Source organism: Salmo trutta, unplaced genomic scaffold (genome assembly GCF_901001165.1).
Source record: "Salmo trutta unplaced genomic scaffold, fSalTru1.1, whole genome shotgun sequence".
NCBI lineage: Eukaryota > Metazoa > Chordata > Actinopteri > Salmoniformes > Salmonidae > Salmo > Salmo trutta.
The window spans coordinates 1,275,443-1,298,270 of record NW_021823104.1 but is presented as its reverse complement, the minus strand read 5'-3'; the positions used below and the strand labels follow the sequence as shown (position 1 = coordinate 1,298,270).

At 47.5% G+C, this 22,828-nt stretch overlaps 1 protein-coding gene across 1 annotated transcript in view; it reads left to right on the top strand.

Moving 5' to 3' along the window:
* Positions 1 to 22,828, top strand: part of LOC115188874 (regulator of G-protein signaling 11-like) — a 448,181-nt gene that overhangs the window by 410,375 nt on the left and 14,978 nt on the right. The window contains 3 exon segments of the mRNA XM_029747699.1: positions 5,151 to 5,209; positions 10,198 to 10,274; positions 11,024 to 11,105. Coding sequence (XP_029603559.1) covers positions 5,151 to 5,209; positions 10,198 to 10,274; positions 11,024 to 11,105 — 218 coding nt within the window.

Below are 22,828 nucleotides of genomic sequence, written 5' to 3'. Positions count from 1 at the left end.
GTGACGGCCCCTAGTCCCCTGTACCTGGGACGGCCCCTAGTCCCCTGTACCTGGGACGGGACGGCCCCTAGTCCCCTGTACCTGGGACGGGACGGCCCCTAGTCCCCTGTACCTGGGACGGGACGGCCCCTAGTCCCCTGTACCTGGGACGGGACGGCCCCTAGTCCCCTGTACCTGGAACAGGACGGCCCCTAGTCCCCTGTACCTGGGACAGGACGGCCCCTAGTCCCCTGTACATGGGACAGGATGGCCCCTAGTCCCCTGTACCTGGGACAGCCCCTAGTCCCCTGTACCTGGGACAGGACGGCCCCTAGTCCCCTGTACCTGGGACGGCCCCTAGTCCCCTGTACCTGGGATGGCCCCTAGTCCCCTGTACCTGGGACAGGACGGTCCCTAGTCCCCTGTACCTGGGACAGGACGGCCCCTAGTCCCCTGTACCTGGGACAGGACGGCCCCTAGTCCCCTTTACCTGGGACAGGACGGCCCCTAGTCCCCTGTACCTGGGACAGGACGGCCCCTAGTCCCCTGTACCTGGGACAGGACGGCCCCTAGTCCCCTGTACCTGGGACAGGACGGCCCCTTGTCCACTGTACCTGGGACAGGACGGCCCCTTGTCCCCTGTACCTGGGACAGGACGGCCCCTTGTCCCCTGTACCTGGGACAGGACGTCCCCTAGTCCCCTGTACCTGGGACAGGACGGCCCCTAGTCCCCTGTACCTGGGACAGGACGGCCCCTAGTCCCCTGTACCTGGGACAGGACGGCCCCTAGTCCGCTGTACCTGGGACAGGACGTCCCCTAGTCCCCTGTACCTGGGACAGGACGGCCCCTAGTCCCCTGTCCCTGGGACAGGACGGCCCCTAGTCCCCTGTACCTGGGACGGGACTGCCCCTAGTCCCTTGTACCTGGGACAGGATGGCCCCTAGTCCCTTGTACCTGGGACAGGATGGCCCCTAGTCCCCTGTACCTGGGACAGGACTGCCCCTAGTCCCCTGTACCTGGGACGGCCCCTAGTCCCCTGTACCTTGGACAGGACGGCCCCTAGTCCCCTGTACCTGGGGCATGACAGCCCCTAGTCCCCTGTACCTGGGGCATGACAGCCCCTAGTCCCCTGTACCTGGGACGGCCCCTAGTCCCCTGTACCTGGGACGGGACGGCCCCTAGTCCCCTGTACCTGGGACAGGACAGCCCCTAGTCCCCTGTACCTGGAATAGGACGGCCCCTAGTCTCCTGTACCTGGTACAGGACGGCCCCTAGTCCCCTGTACCTGGGACAGGACGGCCCCTAGTCCGCTGTACCTGGGACGGGACGGCCCCTAGTCCCCTGTACCTGGGACAGGACAGCCCCTAGTCCCCTGTACCTGGGACGGGACGGCCCCTAGTCCCCTGTACCTGGGACAGGATGGCTCCTAGTCCCCTGTACCTGGGACGGTACGGCCCCTAGTCCCCTGTACCTGGGACAGGATGGCCCCTAGTCCCCTGTACCTGGGATGGCCCCTTGTCCCCTGTACCTGGGACAGGACGGCCCCTAGTCCCCTGTACCTGGGACAGGACGGCCCCTAGTCCCCTGTACCTGGGACAGGACGGCCCCTAGTCCCCTGTACCTGGGACAGGACGGCCTCTAGTCCCCTGTACCTGGGACAGGACGGCCCCTGGTCCCCTGTACCTTGGACAGGACAGCCCCCAGTCCCGTGTCGCTGGGTATCCCGGGGCTTTAGTTACCCATCCATCCCTGGGAAGGACTTGACTTGTGTCTTGGTGCGTTTGACGAGCCCGTCTTTCTGCGAGTGAAAGACGGCTGGTCCAGATCTGCTTTCATACCTTGGCCGGTTAGGATATTGTTCAGGATGCCCGCCTTGTTTAAAGAGGTGGAATAGCTCCCGGGCGATTCCCTTGGAGACCGCCGCCCGTAGGGGATTGGCCCTTGGGATATCGAGTAGCATAATCTACTATTACCAGGACGTACCAGTGTCCTGGTGCCATTTTTACCAGGGGCCCCACTGGTGTCCATTGCGATCCGTTCAAATGGCACCCTGATGATCAGTAGCGAGACCAGCGGGTTTTGGGAAGTGTGCATTTGGGGCGGTGATTTGACACTCCGGGCAGCAATAGTCTTCCACGGCCCGCCTCATACTGGGCCGGTGGAACTGGGCGCGGACTTGTTCCTGGGTCTTCTCCATACCCAGGTGCGCCCCCTACACAAATGGGTTTGAGCCAGCTGGAGAACAGTTCCCGCGTTTCGTTGGGGCAGCAACAGCACCTCTCTAAGTTCCCTCTGTTGGTGCTTTACCTGATACAAAAGACTTGATTTGGAAATGACGGTATGGCCAGTCACTCACCCCTGAAGTAGCTGGCCATCTCCCACTATGACTTGGGCTGCGGCGGCTTTCAAGTTCAGTTTCTCCTACTGGGCGGTCCCGAACTGTCCCCTCAGTTGGCCCATGGCAGGTGTCTCGGCTGGTCCCTCGAAATCGATGAGGGAGAGAATGAGCTCCATTGTCTTGGCTGTGTTTTCTTGGGTCGTTGTCCTGTTGGAAGGTCCTGAGGTCCTGAGAGCTCTGGAGCAGGTTTTCATTAAGGATCTCTCTGTACTTTGCTCTGTTCATCTTTCCCTCCCCCTGACTAGTCTCCCAGTCCCTGCCGCTGAAAATGTTGCTGCCACCACCATGCTTCACCGTAGGGATGGTGCCAGGTTTCCTCCAGATGTGACGCTTGCCATTCAAGCGAAAGAGTTCAATCTTGATTTCATCAGACCAGAGAATCTGGTTTCTCATGGTCTGAGAGTCCTTTAGGTGCCTTTTGGCAATTTGTGTTTCCAAGCCAAATCTGAGTTGTATTGAGGTAGGCTAATTTTAACTAGCTAGCTAGTTAGGTAGCTAACAAGCCAACGTCAGCTATACTAGCGATGATAGGGATAATCAAAATGATCAAAATATACATAACCAGATACATAACCAGCAATCTATGGTCTAGCTAACGGTATTTTCACCACCATTGGGGGACCAATGAACCCCAACCACCTATTCCGATCGGTGGGGTATTGGGGTACTTCGGAAGGGCACGCAAACCATAGTTGGCTGTGGTCAACCTGGGCTTTTCAGTCTCAAACGTCCGTGATCCTTTGAATGCGTTGGGGGCAATAAAACAACAGAGCCATCCAGTAAAGGGCTGAGAAGTGGGTGGTGTTGGGGGCAATAAAACAACAGAGCCATCCAGTAAAGGGTTGCGAAGTGGGTGGAGGAGTGGGTTAGGGTTAGGGTTAGGGTTAAACAACAGAGCCATCCAGTAAAGGGCTGCGAAGTGGGTGGAGGAGTGGGTTAGGGTTAGGGTTAAACAACAGAGCCATCCAGTAAAGGGCTGCGAAGTGGGTGGAGGAGTGGGTTAGGGTTAGGGTTAAACAACAGAGAAATCCAGTAAAGGGCTGTGAAGTGGGTGGAGGAGTGGGTTAGGGTTAGGGTTAGGGTTAAACAACAGAGCCATCCAGTAAAGGGGTGCGAAGTGGGTGGAGGAGTGGGTTAGGGTTAGGGTTAGTGTTAAACAACAGTGCCATCCAGTAAAGGGCTGTGAAGTGGGTGGAGGAGTGGGTTAGGGTTAGGGTTAAACAACAGAGCCATCCAGTAAAGGGCTGCGAAGTGGGTGGAGGAGTGGGTTAGGGTTAAACAACAGAGCCATCCAGTGAAGGGCTGTGAAGTGGGTGGAGGAGTGGGTTAGGGTTAGGGTTAAACAACAGAGCCATCAAGTAAAGGGCTGCGAAGTGGGTGGAGGAGTGGGTTAGGGTTAGGGTTATGGTTAAACAACAGAGCCATCCAGTAAAGGGCTGCGAAGTGGGTGGAGGAGTGGGTTAGTGTTAGGGTTAGGGTTAAACAACAGAGCCATCCAGTAAAGGGCTGCGAAGTGGGTGGAGGAGTGGGTTAGGGTTAGGGTTAAACAACAGAGCTATCCAGTAAAGGGCTGTGTAGTGGGTGGAGGAGTGGGTTAGGGTTAGGGTTAGGGTTAAACAACAGAGCCATGCAGTAAAGGGCTGTGAAGTGGTTGGAGGAGTGATTTGCACGTTGAGCTTGGAAAAAAGGAGGCATGAATTGTTTACATAATTCTAATCCAAAACGTACCTTAATTTATTCGTTGTGACCCACTCAGGTCCAAACTACATTTTTAGAGACTGACTTCGTGCCCATATTTATCCTATTTACACTTCGTAGTAAATTTTGACACAAAAAACATTTTCTGACTCATATCGATGCCTTATAGGCCGTTTTCAAAGGGATAAGTAGTGACAGTCACTCTTTAATGGTTAAGAGTTGAGGGTTAAAAGTTAAGGGAGTTAAGAGTTAAGAGTTGAGGGTTAAGAGTTGAGGGTTAAAGGTTAAGAGTTGAGGGTTGAAAGTTAAAAGTTAAGAATTAAAGGTTAAGGGTTAAGAGTTGAGGGTTAAAGGTTAAAGGTTAAGAATTAAAGGTTAAGGGTTAAGAGTTAAGGGTTAAGGGTTAAGAGTTGAGGGTTAAAGGTTAAAGGTTAAGGGTTAAGGGTTAAGAGTTGATGGTATGTTGTGACTTCTGTCATTTATTTGACTACAGTTCGTATCTAAACTGGCCATCTCATCTCTAGGTTAGGGTCTAAACTGGCCATCTCATCTCTAGGTTAGGGTCTAAACTGGCCATCTCATCTCTAGGTTAGGGTCTAAACTGGCCATCTCATCTCTAGGTTAGGTTCTAAACTGGCCATCTCATCTTTAGGTTAGGGTCTAAACTGGCCATCTCATCTCTAGGTTAGGGTCTAAACTGGCCATCTCATCTCTAGGTTAGGTTCTAAACTGGCCATCTCATCTTTAGGTTAGGGTCTAAACTGGCCATCTCATCTCTAGGTTAGGGTCTAAACTGGCCATCTCATCTCTAGGTTAGGGTCTAAACTGGCCATCTCATCTCTCTATCTGTCCGGCGATCTATCAGTTCGTAGGGTCTAAACTGGCCATCTCATCTCTCTATCTGTCCAGCGATCTATCAGTTCGTAGGGTCTAAACTGGCCATCTCATCTCTCTATCTGTCCAGCGATCTATCAGTTCGTAGGGTCTAAACTGGCCATCTCATCTCTCTATCTGTCCAGCGATCTATCAGTTCGTATGGTCTAAACTGGCCATCTCATCTCTCTATCTGTCCAGCAATCTATCTGGCTAAGAAGAACATCAGAAAACAGGGAGAGCTGGTGGACTACGAGAAGGTGACTATTCTAACCTCTAGCCTTTACCAACCCTTTACTAAACCTTTACCAAACCTTTACTAAACCTGTATTAACCCTTTACCAAACCTTTACTAAACCTGTATTAACCCTTTACTAACCCTTTACTAACCCTTTACTAAACCTGTATCAACCATTTACTAACCCTTTACTAACCCTTTACTAAACCTGTATTAACCCTTTACTAACCTGTATTAACCCTTTACTAAAAATATACTAAACCTGTATTAACCCTTTACTAAACCTGTATTAATCCTTTACTAAACCTGTATTACCCCTTTACTAAACATTTATTAAACCTGTATTAACCCTTTACTAAACATTTACTAACCCTTTACTAACCCTTTACTAAACCTGTATTAACCCTTTACTAAACCTGTATTAATCCTTTACTAAACCTGTATTACCCCTTTACTAAACATTTATTAAACCTGTATTAACCCTTTACTAAACATTTACTAACCCTTTACTAACCCTTTACTAAACCTGTATTAACCCTTTACTAACCTGTATTAACCCTTTACTAAACATTTACTAAACCTGTATTAACCCTTTACTAAACCTGTATTAACCCTTTACTAAACATTTACTAAACCTGTATTAAACCTGTATTAACCCTTTACTAAACATTTACTAAACCTGTATTAACCCTTTACTAAACAATTACTAACCCTTTACTAAACATTTACTAACCCTTTACTAAACCTGTATTAACCCTTTACTAAACATTTACTAAACCTGTATTATCCCTTTAATAAACATTTACTAAACCTGTATTAACCCTGAACTAAACATTTACTAAACCTGTATTAATCCTTTACTAAACCTGTATTAATCCTTTACTAAACCTGTATTAACCCTTTACTAAACCTGTATTAATCCTAAACTATTCTAACCTACTGACCAAACCTTTAGTAAACCTTTAGTAAACCTGTATTAACCCTTTAGTTAACCTTTAGTAAACCTTTAGTAAACCTGTATTAACCCTGTATTAACCCTTTAGTAAACCTTTAGTAAACCTTTAGTAACCCTTTCCTATCTGCACTGTCTGTCTGTCCATCAGTAGGATCACTAACCGTACTTCTGTCTTTCTCATCTCCTCTGTCCATCAGTAGAATCACTAACCGTCCTTCTGATCTCCTCTCCTCTGTCCATCAGTAGGACCACTAACCGTCCTTCTCATCTCCTCTCATCTGTCCATCAGTAGGACCACTAACCGTCCTTCTGTCCTCCTCATCTCCTCTCCTCTGTCCATCAGTAGGATCACTAACCGTCCTTCTGTCTTTCTCCTCTCCTCTGTCCATCAGTAGGACCACTAACCGTCCTTCTGTCCTTCTCATCTCCTCTCCTCTGTCCATCAGTAGGATCACTAACCGTCCTTCTGTCCTTCTCATCTCCTCTGTCCATCAGTAAGATCACTACGCATCCTTCTGTGCTTCTCATCTCCTCTGTCCATCAGTAGGACCACTAACGCGTTTCTGTCCTTCTCATCTCCTCTGTCCATCAGTAGGACCACTAACTGTCCTTCTGTCCTTCTCATCTCCTCTCCTCTGTCCATCAGTAGGACCACTAGCCGTCCTTCTGTCCTTCTCATCTCCTCTCCTCTGTCCATCAGTTGGACCACTAACCGTCCTTCTGTCCTTCTCATCTCCTCTGTCCATCAGTAGGACCACTAACCGTCCTTCTGTCCTTCTCATCTCCTCTGTCCATCAGTAGGATCACTAACCAACCTTCTGTACTTCTCATCTCCTCTCCTCTGTCCATCAGTAGGACCACTAACCGTCCTTCTGTCCTTCTCATCTCCTCTCCTCTGTCCATCAGTAGGACCACTAACTGTCCTTCTGTCCTTCTCATCTCCTCTCCTCTGTCCATCAGTAGGACCACTAACCGTCCTTCTGTCCTTCTCATCTCCTCTCCTCTGTCCATCAGTAGGACCACTAGCCGTCCTTCTGTCCTTCTCACCTCCTCTCCTCTGTCCATCAGTAGGACCACTAACCGTCCTTCTGTCCTTCTCATCTCCTCTCCTCTGTCCATCAGTAGGATCACTAACCGTCCTTCTGTCCTTCTCATCTCCTCTGTCCATCAGTAAGATCACTACCCATCCTTCTGTCCTTCTCATCTCCTCTGTCCATCAGTAGGACCACTAACCGTCCTTCTGTCCTTCTCATCTCCTCTCCTCTGTCCATCAGTAGGACCACTAGCCGTCCTTCTGTACATCTCATCTCCTCTCCTCTGTCCATCAGTAGGACCACTAACCATCATTCTGTTCTTCTCATCTCCTCTCCTCTGTCCATCAGTAGGACCACTAACCGTCCTTCTGTCCTTCTCATCTCCTCTCCTCTGTCCATCAGTAGGATCACTAAAAGTCCTTCTCATCTCATCTCCTCTGTCCATCAGTAGGACCACTAACCGTCCTTCTGTCCTTCTCATCTCCTCTGTCCATCAGTTGGACCACTAACCGTCCTTCTGTCCTTCTCATCTCCTCTCCTCTGTCCATCAGTAGGATCACTAACTGTCCTTCTGTCTTTCTCATCTCCTCTGTCCATCAGTAGGACCACTAACCGCTCTTCTGTCCTTCTCATCTCTTCTCCTCTGTCCATCAGTAGGACCACTAGCCGTCCTTCTGTCCTTCTCATATCCTCTCCTCTATCCATCAGTAGGACCACTAACTGTCCTTCTGTTCTTCTCCTCTGTCCATCAGTAGGACCACTAACCGTCCTTCTGTCCTTCTCATCTCCTCTCCTCTGTCCATCAGTAGGATCACTAACTGTCCTTCTGTCTTTCTGTCCTTCTCCTCTGTCCATCAGTAGGATCACTAACTGTCCTTCTGTCCTTCTGTCCTCCTCCTCTGTCCATCAGGAGGATCACTAACCGTCCTTCTGTCCTTCTCATCTCCTCTCCTCTTTCCATCAGTAGGACCACTAACCGTCCTTCTGTCCTTCTCCTCTCCTCTGTCCATCAGTAGGACCACTAACCGTCCTTCTGTCCTTCTCATCTCCTCTCCTCAGTCCATCAGTAGGATCACTAACCGTCCTTCTGTCCTTCTCATCTCCTCTCCTCTGTCCATCAGTAGGACCACTAACCGTCCTTCTGTCCTTCTCATCTCCTCTCCTCTGTCCATCAGTAGGATCACTAACTGTCTTTCTGTCTTTCTGTCCTTCTCCTCTGTCCATCAGTAGGATCACTAACTGTCCTTCTGTCCTTCTGTCCTCCTCCTCTGTCCATCAGGAGGATCACTAACCGTCCTTCTGTCCTTCTCATCTCCTCTCCTCTTTCCATCAGTAGGACCACTAACCGTCCTTCTGTCCTTCTCCTCTCCTCTGTCCATCAGTAGGACAACTAACCGTCCTTCTGTCCTTCTCATCTCCTCTCCTCAGTCCATCAGTAGGATCACTAACCGTCCTTCTGTCCTTCTCATCTCCTCTCCTCTGTCCATCAGTAGGACCACTAACCGTCCTTCTGTCCTTCTCATCTCCTCTGTCCATCAGTAGGATCACTAACCGCCCTTCTGTCCTTCTCATCTCCTCTCCTCTGTCCATCAGTAGGACCACTAACCGTCCTTCTGTCCTTCTCATCTCCTCTCCTCTGTCCATCAGTAGGATCACTAACTGTCCTTCTGTCCTTCTGTCCTTCTCCTCTGTCCATCAGTAGGACCACTAACCGTCCTTCTGTCTTTCTCATCTCCTCTCCTCTGTCCATTAGTAGGATCACTAACTGTCCTTCTGTCCTTCTCCTCTGTCCATCAGTAGGACCACTAACCGTCCTTCTGTTCTTCTCATCGCCTCTCCTCTGTCCATCAGTAGGACCACGAACCGTCCTTCTGTCCTTCTGTCCTTCTCCTCTGTCCATCAGTAGGATCACTAACTGTCCTTCTGTCCTTCTGTCCTTCTCCTCTGTCCATCAGGAGGATCACTAACCGTCCTTCTGTCTTTCTTATCTCCTCTCCTCATCAGTAGGATCACTAACTGTCCTTCTCATCTCCTCTCCTCTGTCCATCAGTAGGACCACTAACCGTCCTTCTGTACTTCTCATCTCCTCTCCTCTGTCCATCAGTAGGACCACTAACCGTCCTTCTGTCCTTCTCATCTCCTCTCCTCTGTCCATCAGTAGGACCACCAACCGTCCTTCTGTCCTTCTGTTCTTCTCACCTCCTCTCCTCTGTCCATCAGTAGGACCACTAACCGTCCTTCTGTCTTTCTCATCTCCTCTCCTCTGTCCATCAGTAGGACCAATAACCGTCCTTCTGTCCTTCTCATCTCCTCTCCTCTGTCCATCAGTAGTATTACAAGCCGTCCTTCTGTCCTTCTCATCTCCTCTCCTCTGTCCATCAGTAGGACCACTAACCGTCCTTCTGTCCTTCTCATCTCCTCTCCTCTGTCCATCAGTAGGATCACTAGCCATCCTTCTGTCCTTCTCATCTCCTCTCTGTCCATCAGAAGGACCACTAACTGTCCTTCTGTCCTTCTCATCTCCTCTGTCCATCAGTAGGACCACTAACCGTCCTTCTCATCTCCTCTGTCCATCAGTAGGACCACTAACCGTACTTCTGTCCTTCTCCTCTCCTCTGTCCATGAGTAGGACCACTAGCCGTCCTTCTGTCCTTCTCATCTCCTCTCCTCTGTCCATCAGTAGGACCACTAGCCGTCCTTCTGTCCTTCGAATCTCCTCTCGTCTGTCCATCAGTAGGACCACTAACCGTCCTTCTGATCTCCTCTCCTCTGTCCATCAGTAGGACCACTAACCGTCCTTCTGTCCTTCTCCTCTCCTCTGTCCATCAGTAGGACCACTAACCGTCCTTCTGTCCTTCTCATCTCCTCTCCTCTGTCCATCAGTAGGACCACTAACCGTCCTTCTCATCTCCTCTCCTCTGTCCATCAGCAGGAATACTAACCGTCCTTCTCATCTCCTCTCCTCTCCTTTTTCCATCAGTCGGACCACTAACCGTCCTTCTGATCTCCTGTCCTCTTCAGGAGAACTACAGCGTCCTGAACAAGAGGATAAATCACACCTGGGACTTTGTGGTGATGCAGGCTAGAGAACAGCTCAGGTAACGACACACACACACACACGTACACACACGTACACACAGACGTACACACACTCACCTCTCTTAACCCTGTTTCTCTCTCTGTGTGTGTCTGTGTGTCTCTGTGTGTCTGTGTGTCTCTGTGTGTCTCTGTGTCTCTGTGTGTCTCTCTCTGTGTGTGTCTCTGTGTGTTTCTCTCTCGCTCTCTCTGTGTCTGTCTTAACCCTGTGTCTCTCTCTGTGTATGTCACCTCTCTTAACACTGTGTGTCTCTGTGTGTCTCTGTGTGTTTCTCTCTGTGTGTCTCTGTGTCTCTGCTGTGTGTCTCTGTGTGTCTCTCTCTCTCTGTGTCTCTGTGTGTCTCTGTGTGTCTCTGTGTGTCTCTGTGTGTCTCTCTCTTTGTGTCTCTCTCTGTGTGTCTCTGTGTGTCTCTGTGTGTCTCTCTGTGTGTGTGTGTGTCTCTCTGTGTGTGTGTGTGTCTCTCTGTGTGTGTGTGTGTCTCTCTGTGTGTGTGTGTGTCTCTGTGTGTGTCTCTGTGTGTGTGTCTCTCTCTGTGTCTCTGTGTCTCTCTGTGTGTCTCTGTGTGTCTCTGTCTCTCTCTGTGTGTCTCTCTCTGTGTGTCTCTCTCTGTGTGTCTCTCTCTGTGTGTCTCTCTCTGTGTGTCTCTCTCTGTGTGTCTCTGTGTGTCTCTGTGTCTCTGTGTGTCTCTGTGTGTCTCTGTGTGTCTCTGTGTGTCTCTGTGTGTCTCTGTGTGTCTCTGTCTCTGTTCAGGGCCTCTAAGCAGAGAAAGAAGGCTGACCGTATCGTTCTGGAGTGTCAGGAGCAAGCCTATTGGCTGATCAACAAACCATGTGTAACTATACAACTACTAGCTTATTGGCTGATCAACAAACCATGTAACTATACTACTACTAGCCTATTGGCTGATCAACAAACCATGTGTAACTATACTACTGGCCTATTGGCTGATCAACAAACCATGTGTAAATACACTACTATACTACTGCTAAACTACTGCTATACTACTGCTATACTACTACTAGCCTACTGGCTGATCAACAAACCATGTGTAAATACGCCACTATACTACTACTAGCCTATTGGCTGATCAACAAACCATGTGTAAATACGCCACTATACTACTGCTATACTACTACCAGCCTATTGGCTGATCAACAAACCATGTGTAAATACACCACTACACTACTACTATAATACTACTATACTACTACAGCCTATTGGCTGATAAACAAACCATGTGTAACTATACTACTACTAGCCTATTGGCTGATCAACAAACCATGTGTAACTATACTACTAGCCTATTGGCTAATCAACAAACCATGTGTAACTATACTACTACTAGCCTATTGGCTGATTAACAAACCATGTGTAACTATACTACTAGCCTATTGGCTGATCAACAAACCATGTGTAAATACACTACTATACTACTGCTATACTACTGTTATACTACTACTAGCCTATTGGCTGATCAACAAACCATGTGTAAATACACTACTATACTACTGCTAAACCACTGCTATACTACTGCTATACTACTACTAGCCTATAGGCTGATCAACAAACCATGTGTAAATACGCCACTATACTACTACTAGCCTATAGGCTGATCAACAAACCATGTGTAAATACACTACTATACTACTGCTAAACCACTGCTATACTACTGCTATACTACTACTAGCCTATAGGCTGATCAACAAACCATGTGTAAATACGCCACTATACTACTACTAGCCTATAGGCTGATCAACAAACCATGTGTAAATACACCACTATACTACTACTATACTACTACTATACTACTACAGCCTATTGGCTGATCAACAAACCATGTGTAACTATACTACTACTAGCCTATTGGCTGATCAACAAACCATGTGTAACTACACTACTACTAGCCTATTGGCTGATCAACAAACCATGTGTAACTACTATACTACTACTACTATACTACTGCTAGCCTATTGGCTGATCAACAAACCATGTGTAACTACTATACTACTACTACTATACTACTGCTAGCCTATTGGCTGATCAACAAACCATGTGTAAATACACCACTATACTACTACTATACGACTACTAGACTACTACTATACTACTGCTATATTACTACTATACTACTACTAGCCTATTGGCTGATCAACAAACCATGTGTAACTATACTACTACTAGCCTATTGGCTGATCAACAAACCATGTGTAAATATGCCACTATACTACTACTATACTACTACTAGACTACTACTATACTACTGCTATACTACTACTAGCCTATTGGCTGATCAACAAACCATGTGCAACTATACTACTACTAGCCTATTGGCTGATCAACAAACCATGTGTAAATACGCCACTATACTACTAATATACTACTACTATACTACTACAAGCCTACTGGCTGATCAACAAACCATGTGTAAATAGGCCACTATACTACTACTACTATACTACTGCTATACTACTACTAGCCTACTGGCTGATCAACAAACCATGTGTAAATAGGCCACTATACTACTAATATACTACTGCTATACTACCACTATACTACTAATATACTACTGCTAGCCTACTGAATGATCAACAAACCATGTGTAAATACGCCACTATACTACTACTATACTACTGCTATACTACTACAAGCCTACTGGCTGATCAACAAACCATGTGTAAATAGGCCACTATACTACTACTAATATACTACTGCTATACTACTACTAGCCTACTGGCTGATCAACAAACCATGTGTAAATACGCCACTATACTACTATACTACTGCTATACTACTACTATACTACTACAAGCCTACTGGCTGATCAACAAACCATGTGTAAATAGGCCACTATACTACTACTATACTACTGCTACTATACTACTACTATACTACTACTACTACTACTACTATACTACTAATATACTACTACTACTACTATACTACTACAAGCCTACTGGCTGATCAACAAACCATGTGTAAATACGCCACTACACTACTACTATACTACTGCTATACTACCACTATACTACTACACGCCTACTGGCTGATCAACAAACCATGTGTAAATAGGCCACTATACTACTACTATACTACTACTACTATACTACTACTATACTACTACTATACTACTACTACTATACTACTACAAGCCTACTGGCTGATCAACAAACCATGTGTAAATAGGCCACTATACTACTACTATACTACTACTATACCACTGCTATATTAGTACTATACTATACTACTATACTACTACTAGCCTACTGGCTGATCAACAAACCATGTGTAAATATGCCACTATACTACTACTATACTACTGCTATACTACTACTATACTACTGCTATATTACTACTATACTACTACTATACTACTACAAGCCTACTGGCTGATCAACAAACCATGTGTAAATAGGCCACTATACTACTACTATACTACTGCTACTATACTACTACTGTACTACTACTATACTACTACTACTATACTACTACAAGCCTACTGGCTGATCAACAAACCATGTGTAAATAGGCCACTATACTACTACTAGCCTACTGGCTGATCAACAAACCATGTGTAAATAGGCCACTATACTACTACTATACTACTACTATACTACTGCTATATTAGTACTATACTACTATACTACTACTAGCCTACTGGCTGATCAACAAACCATGTGTAAATATGCCACTATACTAATACTATACTACTACTATACTATTACTATACCACTGCTATATTACTACTTTACTACTACTAGCCTACTGGCCGATCAACAAACCATGTGTAAATACGCCACTATACTACTGCTATACTACTGCTATACTACTACTAGTATACTACTATACTACTGCAAGCCTACTGGCTGATCAACAAACCATGTGTAAATACGCCACTATACTACTGCTATACTACCGCTATACTACTACTGGACTACTACTATACTACTGCTATACCACTACTATACTACTACTAGACTACAACTATATGACTGCGAGCCTACTGGCTGATCAACAAACCATGTGTAAATACGCCACTATACTACTGCTATACTACCGCTATACTACTACTGGACTACTACTATACTACTGCTATACCACTACTATACTACTACTAGACTACTACTATATGACTGCGAGCCTACTGGCTGATCAACAAACCATGTGTAAATAGGCCACTATACTACTGCTATACTACTAGTAGTATACTACTATACTACTGCAAGCGTACTGGCTGATCAACAAACCATGTGTAAATAGGCCACTATACGACTGCTATACTACTACTATACTACTACTGGACTACTATACTGCCACTATACTACTACCGGACTACTACTATACTACTATGATACAACTATGCTATACTACTATAATGACTATTACAATTTCTACTACTATACTACTACTTTACTACACTACTACTACTAGACTACTACACTACTACTACTACTACTACTACTACTATACTACTTTACTACTACTATACTACAACTATTACTATTTATACTACTATGCTACTACTACACTACTACTACTACTGCTAGACTACTATCACTATTACTACTACTATTACTACTACTACTATACTACCACTATACTACAGCTATACTTCTATACTACAACTACGACTACTATTACTATACTGCTACTACTACCACTACCCTACGACGACTACTACTATACTGCTACTATACTACTACTATGACTACTACTATTATACTACTACTATGACTACTACTAATTTTACTAATATTACTGCTACTACTGCTACGGCTACTAATATTACTACAACTATTATACCTTCCCTGTGGCTCAGTTGGTAGAGCATGGCGTGTGCAATGCCAGCATGGTGTTTGCAACGCCAGGGTTGTGGGTTCGATTCCCACGGGGGACCAGTACAATTATTATTATTTTTAATTAAAAACGGAAAAAAATTGGATGGATTCACTACTGTAAGTCGCTCTGGATAAGAGCGTCTGCTAAATGACTAAAATGTAAATGTAAAATGTATTACTATTTCTACTACTACTTCTATACTACTACTACTACTAGACTACTATTATTATTACTACTACTGCTACTACACTGGTACTACTGCTATACTGCTACTGCTACTACTACTACTACTACTACTACTACTATACTACTAGTACTAATACAGACCAGATCAGTCGAACCCAGACCAGATCAGTCTAACCCAGACCCAGGCCAGATCAGTCTAACCCAGACCAGATCAGTCTAACCCAGGCCAGATCAGTCTAACCCAGACCCAGATCAGTCTAACCCAGACCCAGGCCAGATCAGTCTAACCCAGACCCAGGCCAGATCAGTCTAACCCAGACCCAGACCAGTTCAGTCTAACCCAGACCCAGGCCAGATCAGTCTAACCCAGACCCAGACCAGACCAGTCTAACCCAGACCCAGACCAGATCAGTCTAACCCAGACCCAGACCAGATCAGTCTAACCCAGACCAGATCAGTCTAACCCAGACCCAGACCAGATCAGACTAACCCAGACCCAGGCCAGATCAGTCTAACCCAGACCCAGACCAGATCAGTCTAACCCAGACCAGATCAGTCTAACCCAGACCAGATCAGTCTAACCCAGACCAGACCAGTCTAACCCAGACCCAGACCAGATCAGTCTAACCCAGACCAGATCAGTCTAACCCAGACCAGATCAGTCTAACCCAGACCAGATCAGTCTAACCCAGGCCCAGGCCAGATCAGTCTAACCCAGGCCCAGGCCAGATCAGTCTAACCCAGACCAGATCAGTCTAACCCAGACCAGATCAGTCTAACCCAGGCCCAGACCAGATCAGTCTAACCCAGGCCCAGGCCAGATCAGTCTAACCCAGACCAGATCAGTCTAACCCAGACCAGATCAGTCTAACCCAGGCCCAGGCCAGATCAGTCTAACCCTGACCCAGACCAGATCAGTCTAACCCAGACCCAGGCCAAATCAGTCTAACCCAGTCCAGATCAGTCTAACCCAAACCAGATCAGCCTAATCCAGACCCAGATCAGTCTAACCCAGACCAGATCAGTCTAACCCAGACCAAGACCAGATCAGTCTAACCCAGACCAGATCAGTCTAACCCAGACCCAGACAAGATCAGTCTAACCCAGACCCAGATCAGTCTAACCCAGACCAGATCAGTCTAACCCAGTCCCAGGCCAGATCAGTCTAACCCAGACCCAGTCCAGTTTAACTGTCTCAGACACAAAATATTAAGATTTCATCTGTTAAAACCTTCAGCTGGAAAATAGATATAAGGGTAGAGAGGGAGGGAGGGAGGGAGGGAGGGAGGGAGGGAGGGAGGGAGAGGGGGTATAGAGACAAGGAGGAGAGGTGAGGGGAGGAGAGCGAGATGAGGGGAGGAGAGAGGGCGAAAGGGAGAGGAGGAGACAGTGGAGGGGAGGAGAGAGTGGAGTTGAGGGAGATGAGGAGAGAGGGTGAGAGGGAGAGGAGGAGAGACAGTGGAGGGGAGGGAGATGAGGGGAGGAGAGAGGGCGAGAGAGAGAGGAGGAGACAGTGGAGGGGAGGAGAGAGTGGAGGGGAGGAGAGAGTGGAGTTGAGGAAGATGAGGGGAGGAGAGAGGGTGAGAGGGAGGGGAGGAGAGAGGGTGAGAGGGAGAGGAGGAGAGAGGGTATAGAGGGAGAGGAGGAGAGAGGGTGAGAGGGAGAGGAGGAGAGAGTGGAGGGGAGTGAGATGAGGGGAGGAGAGAGGGTGAGAGGGAGGGAGATGAGGAGAGGAGAGAGGGTGAGAGGGAGAGGAGGAAAGGGTGAGAGGGAAAGGAGGGGAGGGAGATGAGGAGAGAGGGTATAGAGGGAGGGAGATGAGGAGAGAGGCTATAGAGGGAGAGGAGGAGCGAGGGTGAGAGGGAAAGGAAGGGAGGGAGATGAGGAGAGGAGAGAAGGTGAGGAGGAGAGAGTGGAGAGTGCACTCTCTCTTCTGTTCCATAATTCTCATGAATTAAAGAGTGAGGAGGAGAGGAGAGAATAAAGATGGAGGAAATAGAGTGGAAAACATGACCAGGGCTAAGTGCTCACACTCTCTCAGAGGTGTGTGTGTGTGTGTGTGTGTGTGTGTGTGTGTGTGTGCGTGCGTGCGTGCGTGCGTGTGTGTGTGTGTCAGCTGACCAAGATGGCATAGCAGTAGGAATTCTGTTTTTGTCTTGTCCCGTCCCGTCGTGGCCAAAAGTTTTGAGAATGACACACAAATATACATTTTCACACAGTCTGCTGCCTCAGTTTGTATGACAATTTGCCTAAACTCCCTACTGTTATGCAGAGTGATCAGATGAATTGCAATTAATTGCAAAGTCCCTCTTTCCCATGCAAATTAACTGAATCCCCCAAAAAACATTTCCACTGCATTTCAGCCCTGCCACAAAAGGACCAGCTGACATCATGTCAGTGATTCTCTCGTTAACACAGGTGTGAGTGTTGACGAGGACAAGGCTGGAGATCTCTCTGTCATGCTGATTGAGTTCGAAAAAACAGACTGGAAGCTTCAAAAGGAGGGTGGTGCTTGGAATCATTGTTCTTCCTCTGTCAACCATGGTTACCTGCAAGGAAACATGTGCCGTCATCATTGCTTTGCACAAAAAGGGCTTCCAGGCAAGGATATTGCTGCCAGTAAGATTGCACCTAAATCAACCATTTATCGGATCATCAAGAACTTCAAGGAGAGTGGTTCAATTGTTGTGAAGAAGGCTTCAGGGCGCCCAAGAAAGTCCAGCAAGCGCCAGGACCGTCTCCTAAAGTTGATTCAGCTGCGGGATCGGGGCACCACCATGACAGAGCTTGCTCAGGAATGGCAGCAGGCAGGTGTGAGTGCATCTGCATGCACAGTGAGGCGAAGAGGATGGCCTGGTGTCAAAAAGGGCAGCAAGCACTTCTCTCCAGGAAAAACATTAGGGTCAGACTGATATTCTGCAAAAGGTACAGGGATTGGATTGCTGAGGACTGGGGTAAAGTCATTTTCTCTGATGAATCCCCTTTCCGATTGTTTGGGGCATCCGGAAAAAAGCCGGAGAAGACAAGGTGAGCGCTACCATCAGTCCTGTGTCATGCCAACAGTAAAGCATCCTGAGACCATTCATGTGTGGGGTTGCTTCTCAGCCAAGGGAGTGGGCTCACTCACAATTTTGCCTAAGAACACAGCCATGAATAAAGAATGGTACCAACACATCCTCCGAGAGCAACTTCTCCCAACCATCCAGGAACAGTTTGGTGATGAACAATGCCTTTTCCAGCATGATGGAGCACCTTGTCATAAGGCAAAAGTGATAACTAAGTGGCTTGGGGAACAAAACATCGATATTTTGGGTCCATGGCCAGGAAACTCCCCAGACCTTAATCCCATTGAGAACTTGTGGTCAATCCTCAAGAGGCGGGTGGACAAACAAAAACCCACATATTCTGACAAACTCCAAGCATTGATTATGCCAGAATGGGCTGCCATCAGTCAGGATGTGGCCCAGAAGTTAATTGACAGCATGTCAGGGCAGATTGCAGAGGTCTTGAAAAAGAAGGGTCAACACTACAAATATTGACTCTTTGCATCAACTTCATGTAATTGTCAATAAAATCCTTTGACACTTATGAAATACTTGTAATTATACTTCAGTATTCCACAGTAACATCTGACAAAAAATATCTAGGAAGCAAACTTTGTGAAAATTAATATTTGTGTGATTCTCAAAACTTTTGGCCACGACTGTATATATCGTTTTCTTTGTATATATATTTTGTATATATTTTTTTATCTCAATTTCCATCTACGGACTGAAAATACTCTCCTGCAACCCGCCTCACCCAATGTGGTATGGATCTGCTATTTTTATACTTTAGAACCAGAACCCCCATCAGCAGCTCGCATGCTAACTAGCTACCAGCTAGTAGTCAGTTAGCCACTGCTAACGGTCATCACCGTTAACTCAGTCAGGTCAATTCCTGCCAGTCTGCACAGCGCGATATCAACCCGGAGCATATAGGACTGCTTTTTCTCTAACACATCTCCCGGATTCCTACAGCAAGCTCTGAACCTTTACACCGGATCATCGCAGCTAGCTAGCTGCTATCCGAGTGGCTACTCCTGGCTAACGTCTCTGTCGCGAAACAAGCACCGGTTAGCCTGGAGCTAGCCTCGAGCTAGGTCCATCTCCCGGCTAGCCAAAGAGATCCATCAGCCAATTCTTGGGCTACAATAACTCTTTGCCAATTGGCCTGGACCCTTTACTGTCGACACGGAGCCCCGCCAATCCATCACGACTGGTCTGTCGACGTAATCGCCCGAGGTGGTTTCAACAGGATCTTCCGTTGCGAAGTCCACAGAGGCCCATCTGCTAGCACTGGCCTGCTAGCTGTCTGAATCGCTATGTCTCCAGCTAGCCTAGCGTAGTAGCTGTCTGAATAGCTGTGTCCCGAGCTAGCCTAGCGTAGTAGCTGTCTGAATTGCTGTGTCTCCAGCTAGCCTAGCGTAGTAGCTGTCTGAATTGCTGTGTCTCCAGCTAGCCTAGCGTAGTAGCTGTCTGAATAGCTGTGGCTCCAGCTAGCCTAGCGTAGTAGCTGTCTGAATAGCTGTGTCTCCAGCTAGCCTAGCGTAGTAGCTGTCTGAATAACTGTGTTTCCAGCTAGCCTAGCGTAGTAGCTGTCTGAATATCTGTGTCCCCAGCTAGCCTAGCGTAGTAGCTGTCTGAATTGCTGTGTCCCCAGCTAGCCTAGCGTAGTAGCTGTCTGAATTGCTGTGTCTCCAGCTAGCCTAGCGTAGTAGCTGTCTGAATCGCTGTGTCTCCAGCTAGCCTAGCGTAGTAGCTGTCTGAATAGCTGTGTCTCCAGCTAGCCTAGCGTAGTAGCTGTCTGAATTGCTGCGTCTCCAGCTAGCCTAGCGTAGTAGCTGTCTGAACAGCTGTGGCTCCAGCTAGCCTAGCGTAGTAGCTGTCTGAATAGCTGTGTCTCCAGCTAGCCTAGCGTAGTAGATGTCTGAATCGCTGTGTCTCCAGCTAGCCTGGCGTAGTAGCTGTCTGAATAGCTGTGTCTCCAGCTAGCCTAGCGTAGTAGCTGTCTGAATAACTGTGTTTCCAGCTAGCCTAGCGTAGTAGCTGTCTGAATAACTGTTTCCAGCTAGCCTAGCGTAGTAGCTGTCTGAATAACTGTGTTTCCAGCTAGCCTAGCGTAGTAGCTGTCTGAAAAACTGTGTTTCCAGCTAGCCTAGTGTAGTAGCACTGCTGAATTGGCTCCCTGACTCATCTATCGCTCCTCACTATGATCACTCTGCTACACATTTCTCTCCCTAATGTCCTCTCCCTAATGTCCTCTCCCTCCCTAATGTCCTCTCCCTAATGTCAATTTGCCTTGTCTATTGCTGTCCTGGTTAGTGATTATTGTCTTATTTCACTGTAGAGCCTCCAGCCCTGCTCAATATGCCTCAGCTAGGCCTTTTGTTCCATCTCCCACACATGCGGTGACCACACCTGGCTTAACTGGTTCCTCTATAGACAAAACCACTCTCATCGTCATTCAATGCCTAGGTTTACCGCCACTGTATTCACATCCTACCATACCCTTTGTCTGTACATTATGCCCTGAATCTATTCTCCCACGCCCAGAAGCCGGCTCCTTTTATTCTCTGTTCAGAACGCACCAGACGACAGGTTCTTATAGCCTTTAGCCATAGCCGTACCCTTATCCTCACCCGTACCTCTGGTGATGTAGAGGTTAACCCAGGCCCTGCAGCCTCCTGCACCACTCCCATTCCCCAGGTTCTTATGGCCTTTAGCCGTACCCTTATCCTACTCCTCCTCTGGTGATGTAGAGGTTAACCCAGCCCCTGCAGCCTCCTGCACCCCTCCCATTCCCCAGGTTCTTATAGCCTTTAGCCATACCCTTATCCTACTCCTCCTCTGGTGATGTAGAGGTTAACCCAGGCCCTGCAGCCTCCTGCACCACTCCCATTCCACAGGTTCTTATAGCCTTTAGCCATAGCCGTACCCTTATCCTCCGCTGTTCCTCTGGTGATGTAGAGGTTAACCCAGGCCCTGCAGCCCCCTGCACCGCTCCCATCCCCCAGGTTCTTATAGCCTTTAGCCGTACCCTTATCCTACTCCCCCTCTGCTCCTCTGGTGATGTAGAGGTTAACCCAGGCCCTGCAGCCCCCAGCACCACTCCCATTCCCCAGGTTCTTATAGCCTTTAGCCGTACCCTTATCCTTCTCCTCCTCTGGTGATGTAGAGGTTAACCCAGGCCCTGCAGCCTCCTGCACCACTCCCATTCCCCAGGTTCTTATAGCCTTTAGCTGTACCCTTAGCCTACTCCTCCTCTGTTCCTCTGGTAATGTAGAGGTTAACCCAGGCCCTGCAGCCCCCAGCACCACTCCCATTCCCCAGGCGTTCTCATTTGTTGACTTCTGTAACCGTAAAAGCCTTGGTTTCATGCATGTTAACATCAGAAGCCTCCTCCCTAAGTTTGTTTTATTCACTGCTTTAGCACACTCTGCCAACCCAGATGTCCTAGCCGTGTCTGAATTCTGGCTTAGGAAGGCCACCAAAAACCCTGAAATTTCCATCCCTAACTATAACATTTTCCGCCAAGATAGAACTTCCAAAGGGGGTGGAGTTGCAATCTACTGCAGAGATAGCCTGCAGAGATCTGTCATACTATCCACGTCTGTGCCCAAACAGTTCGAGCTTCTACTTTCAAAAATCCCTTTCCAGAAACAGGTTTCTCACCGTTGCCCCTTGCTATAGACCGCCCTCTGCCCCCAGCTGTGCTCTGGGCACCACATGTGAACTGATTGCCCCCCATCTATCTTCAGAGCTCATGCTGCTAGGTGACCTAAACTGGGACATGCTTAACACCCCGGCCGTCCTACAATCTAAGCTAGATGCCCTCAATCTCACACAAATTATCAAGGAACCCACCAGGTACAACCCTAAATCCGTAACCATGGGCACCCTCATAGATATCATCCTGACCAACTTGCCCTCTAAATACACCTCTGCTGTCTTCAACCAGGATCTCAGCGATCACTGCCTCATCGCCTGCGTGCGTAATGGGTCCGCGGTCAAAACGATCCCTAAAAGACTTCAGCGAGCAGGCCTTTCTAATCGACCGGGTATTCTGGAAGGACATTGACCTCATCCCATCAGTCGAGGATGCCTGGTTGCTCTTTAAAAGTGCTTTCCTCTCCATCTTAAATAAGCCCCTTTAACTAAGAACTAAGAACACATATAGTCCTTGTTTCACTCCAGACCTGACTGCCCTCGACCAGCACAAAAACATCCTTTGGCGTTCTGCACTAGCATCGAATAGTCCCCACGATATGCAACTTTTCATGGAAGTCAGGAACCAATATACACAGTAAGTAAGTAAAGCTAAGGCTAGCTTTTTCAAACAGAAATTTGCATCCTGTAGCACTAATTCCCAAACGTTTTTGGACACTGTAAAGTCCACGGAGAATAAGAGCACCTCCTCCCAGCTGCCCACTGCACTGAGGCTGGGAAACACTGTCACCACCGATAAATCAACGGTAATCGATCATTTCAATAA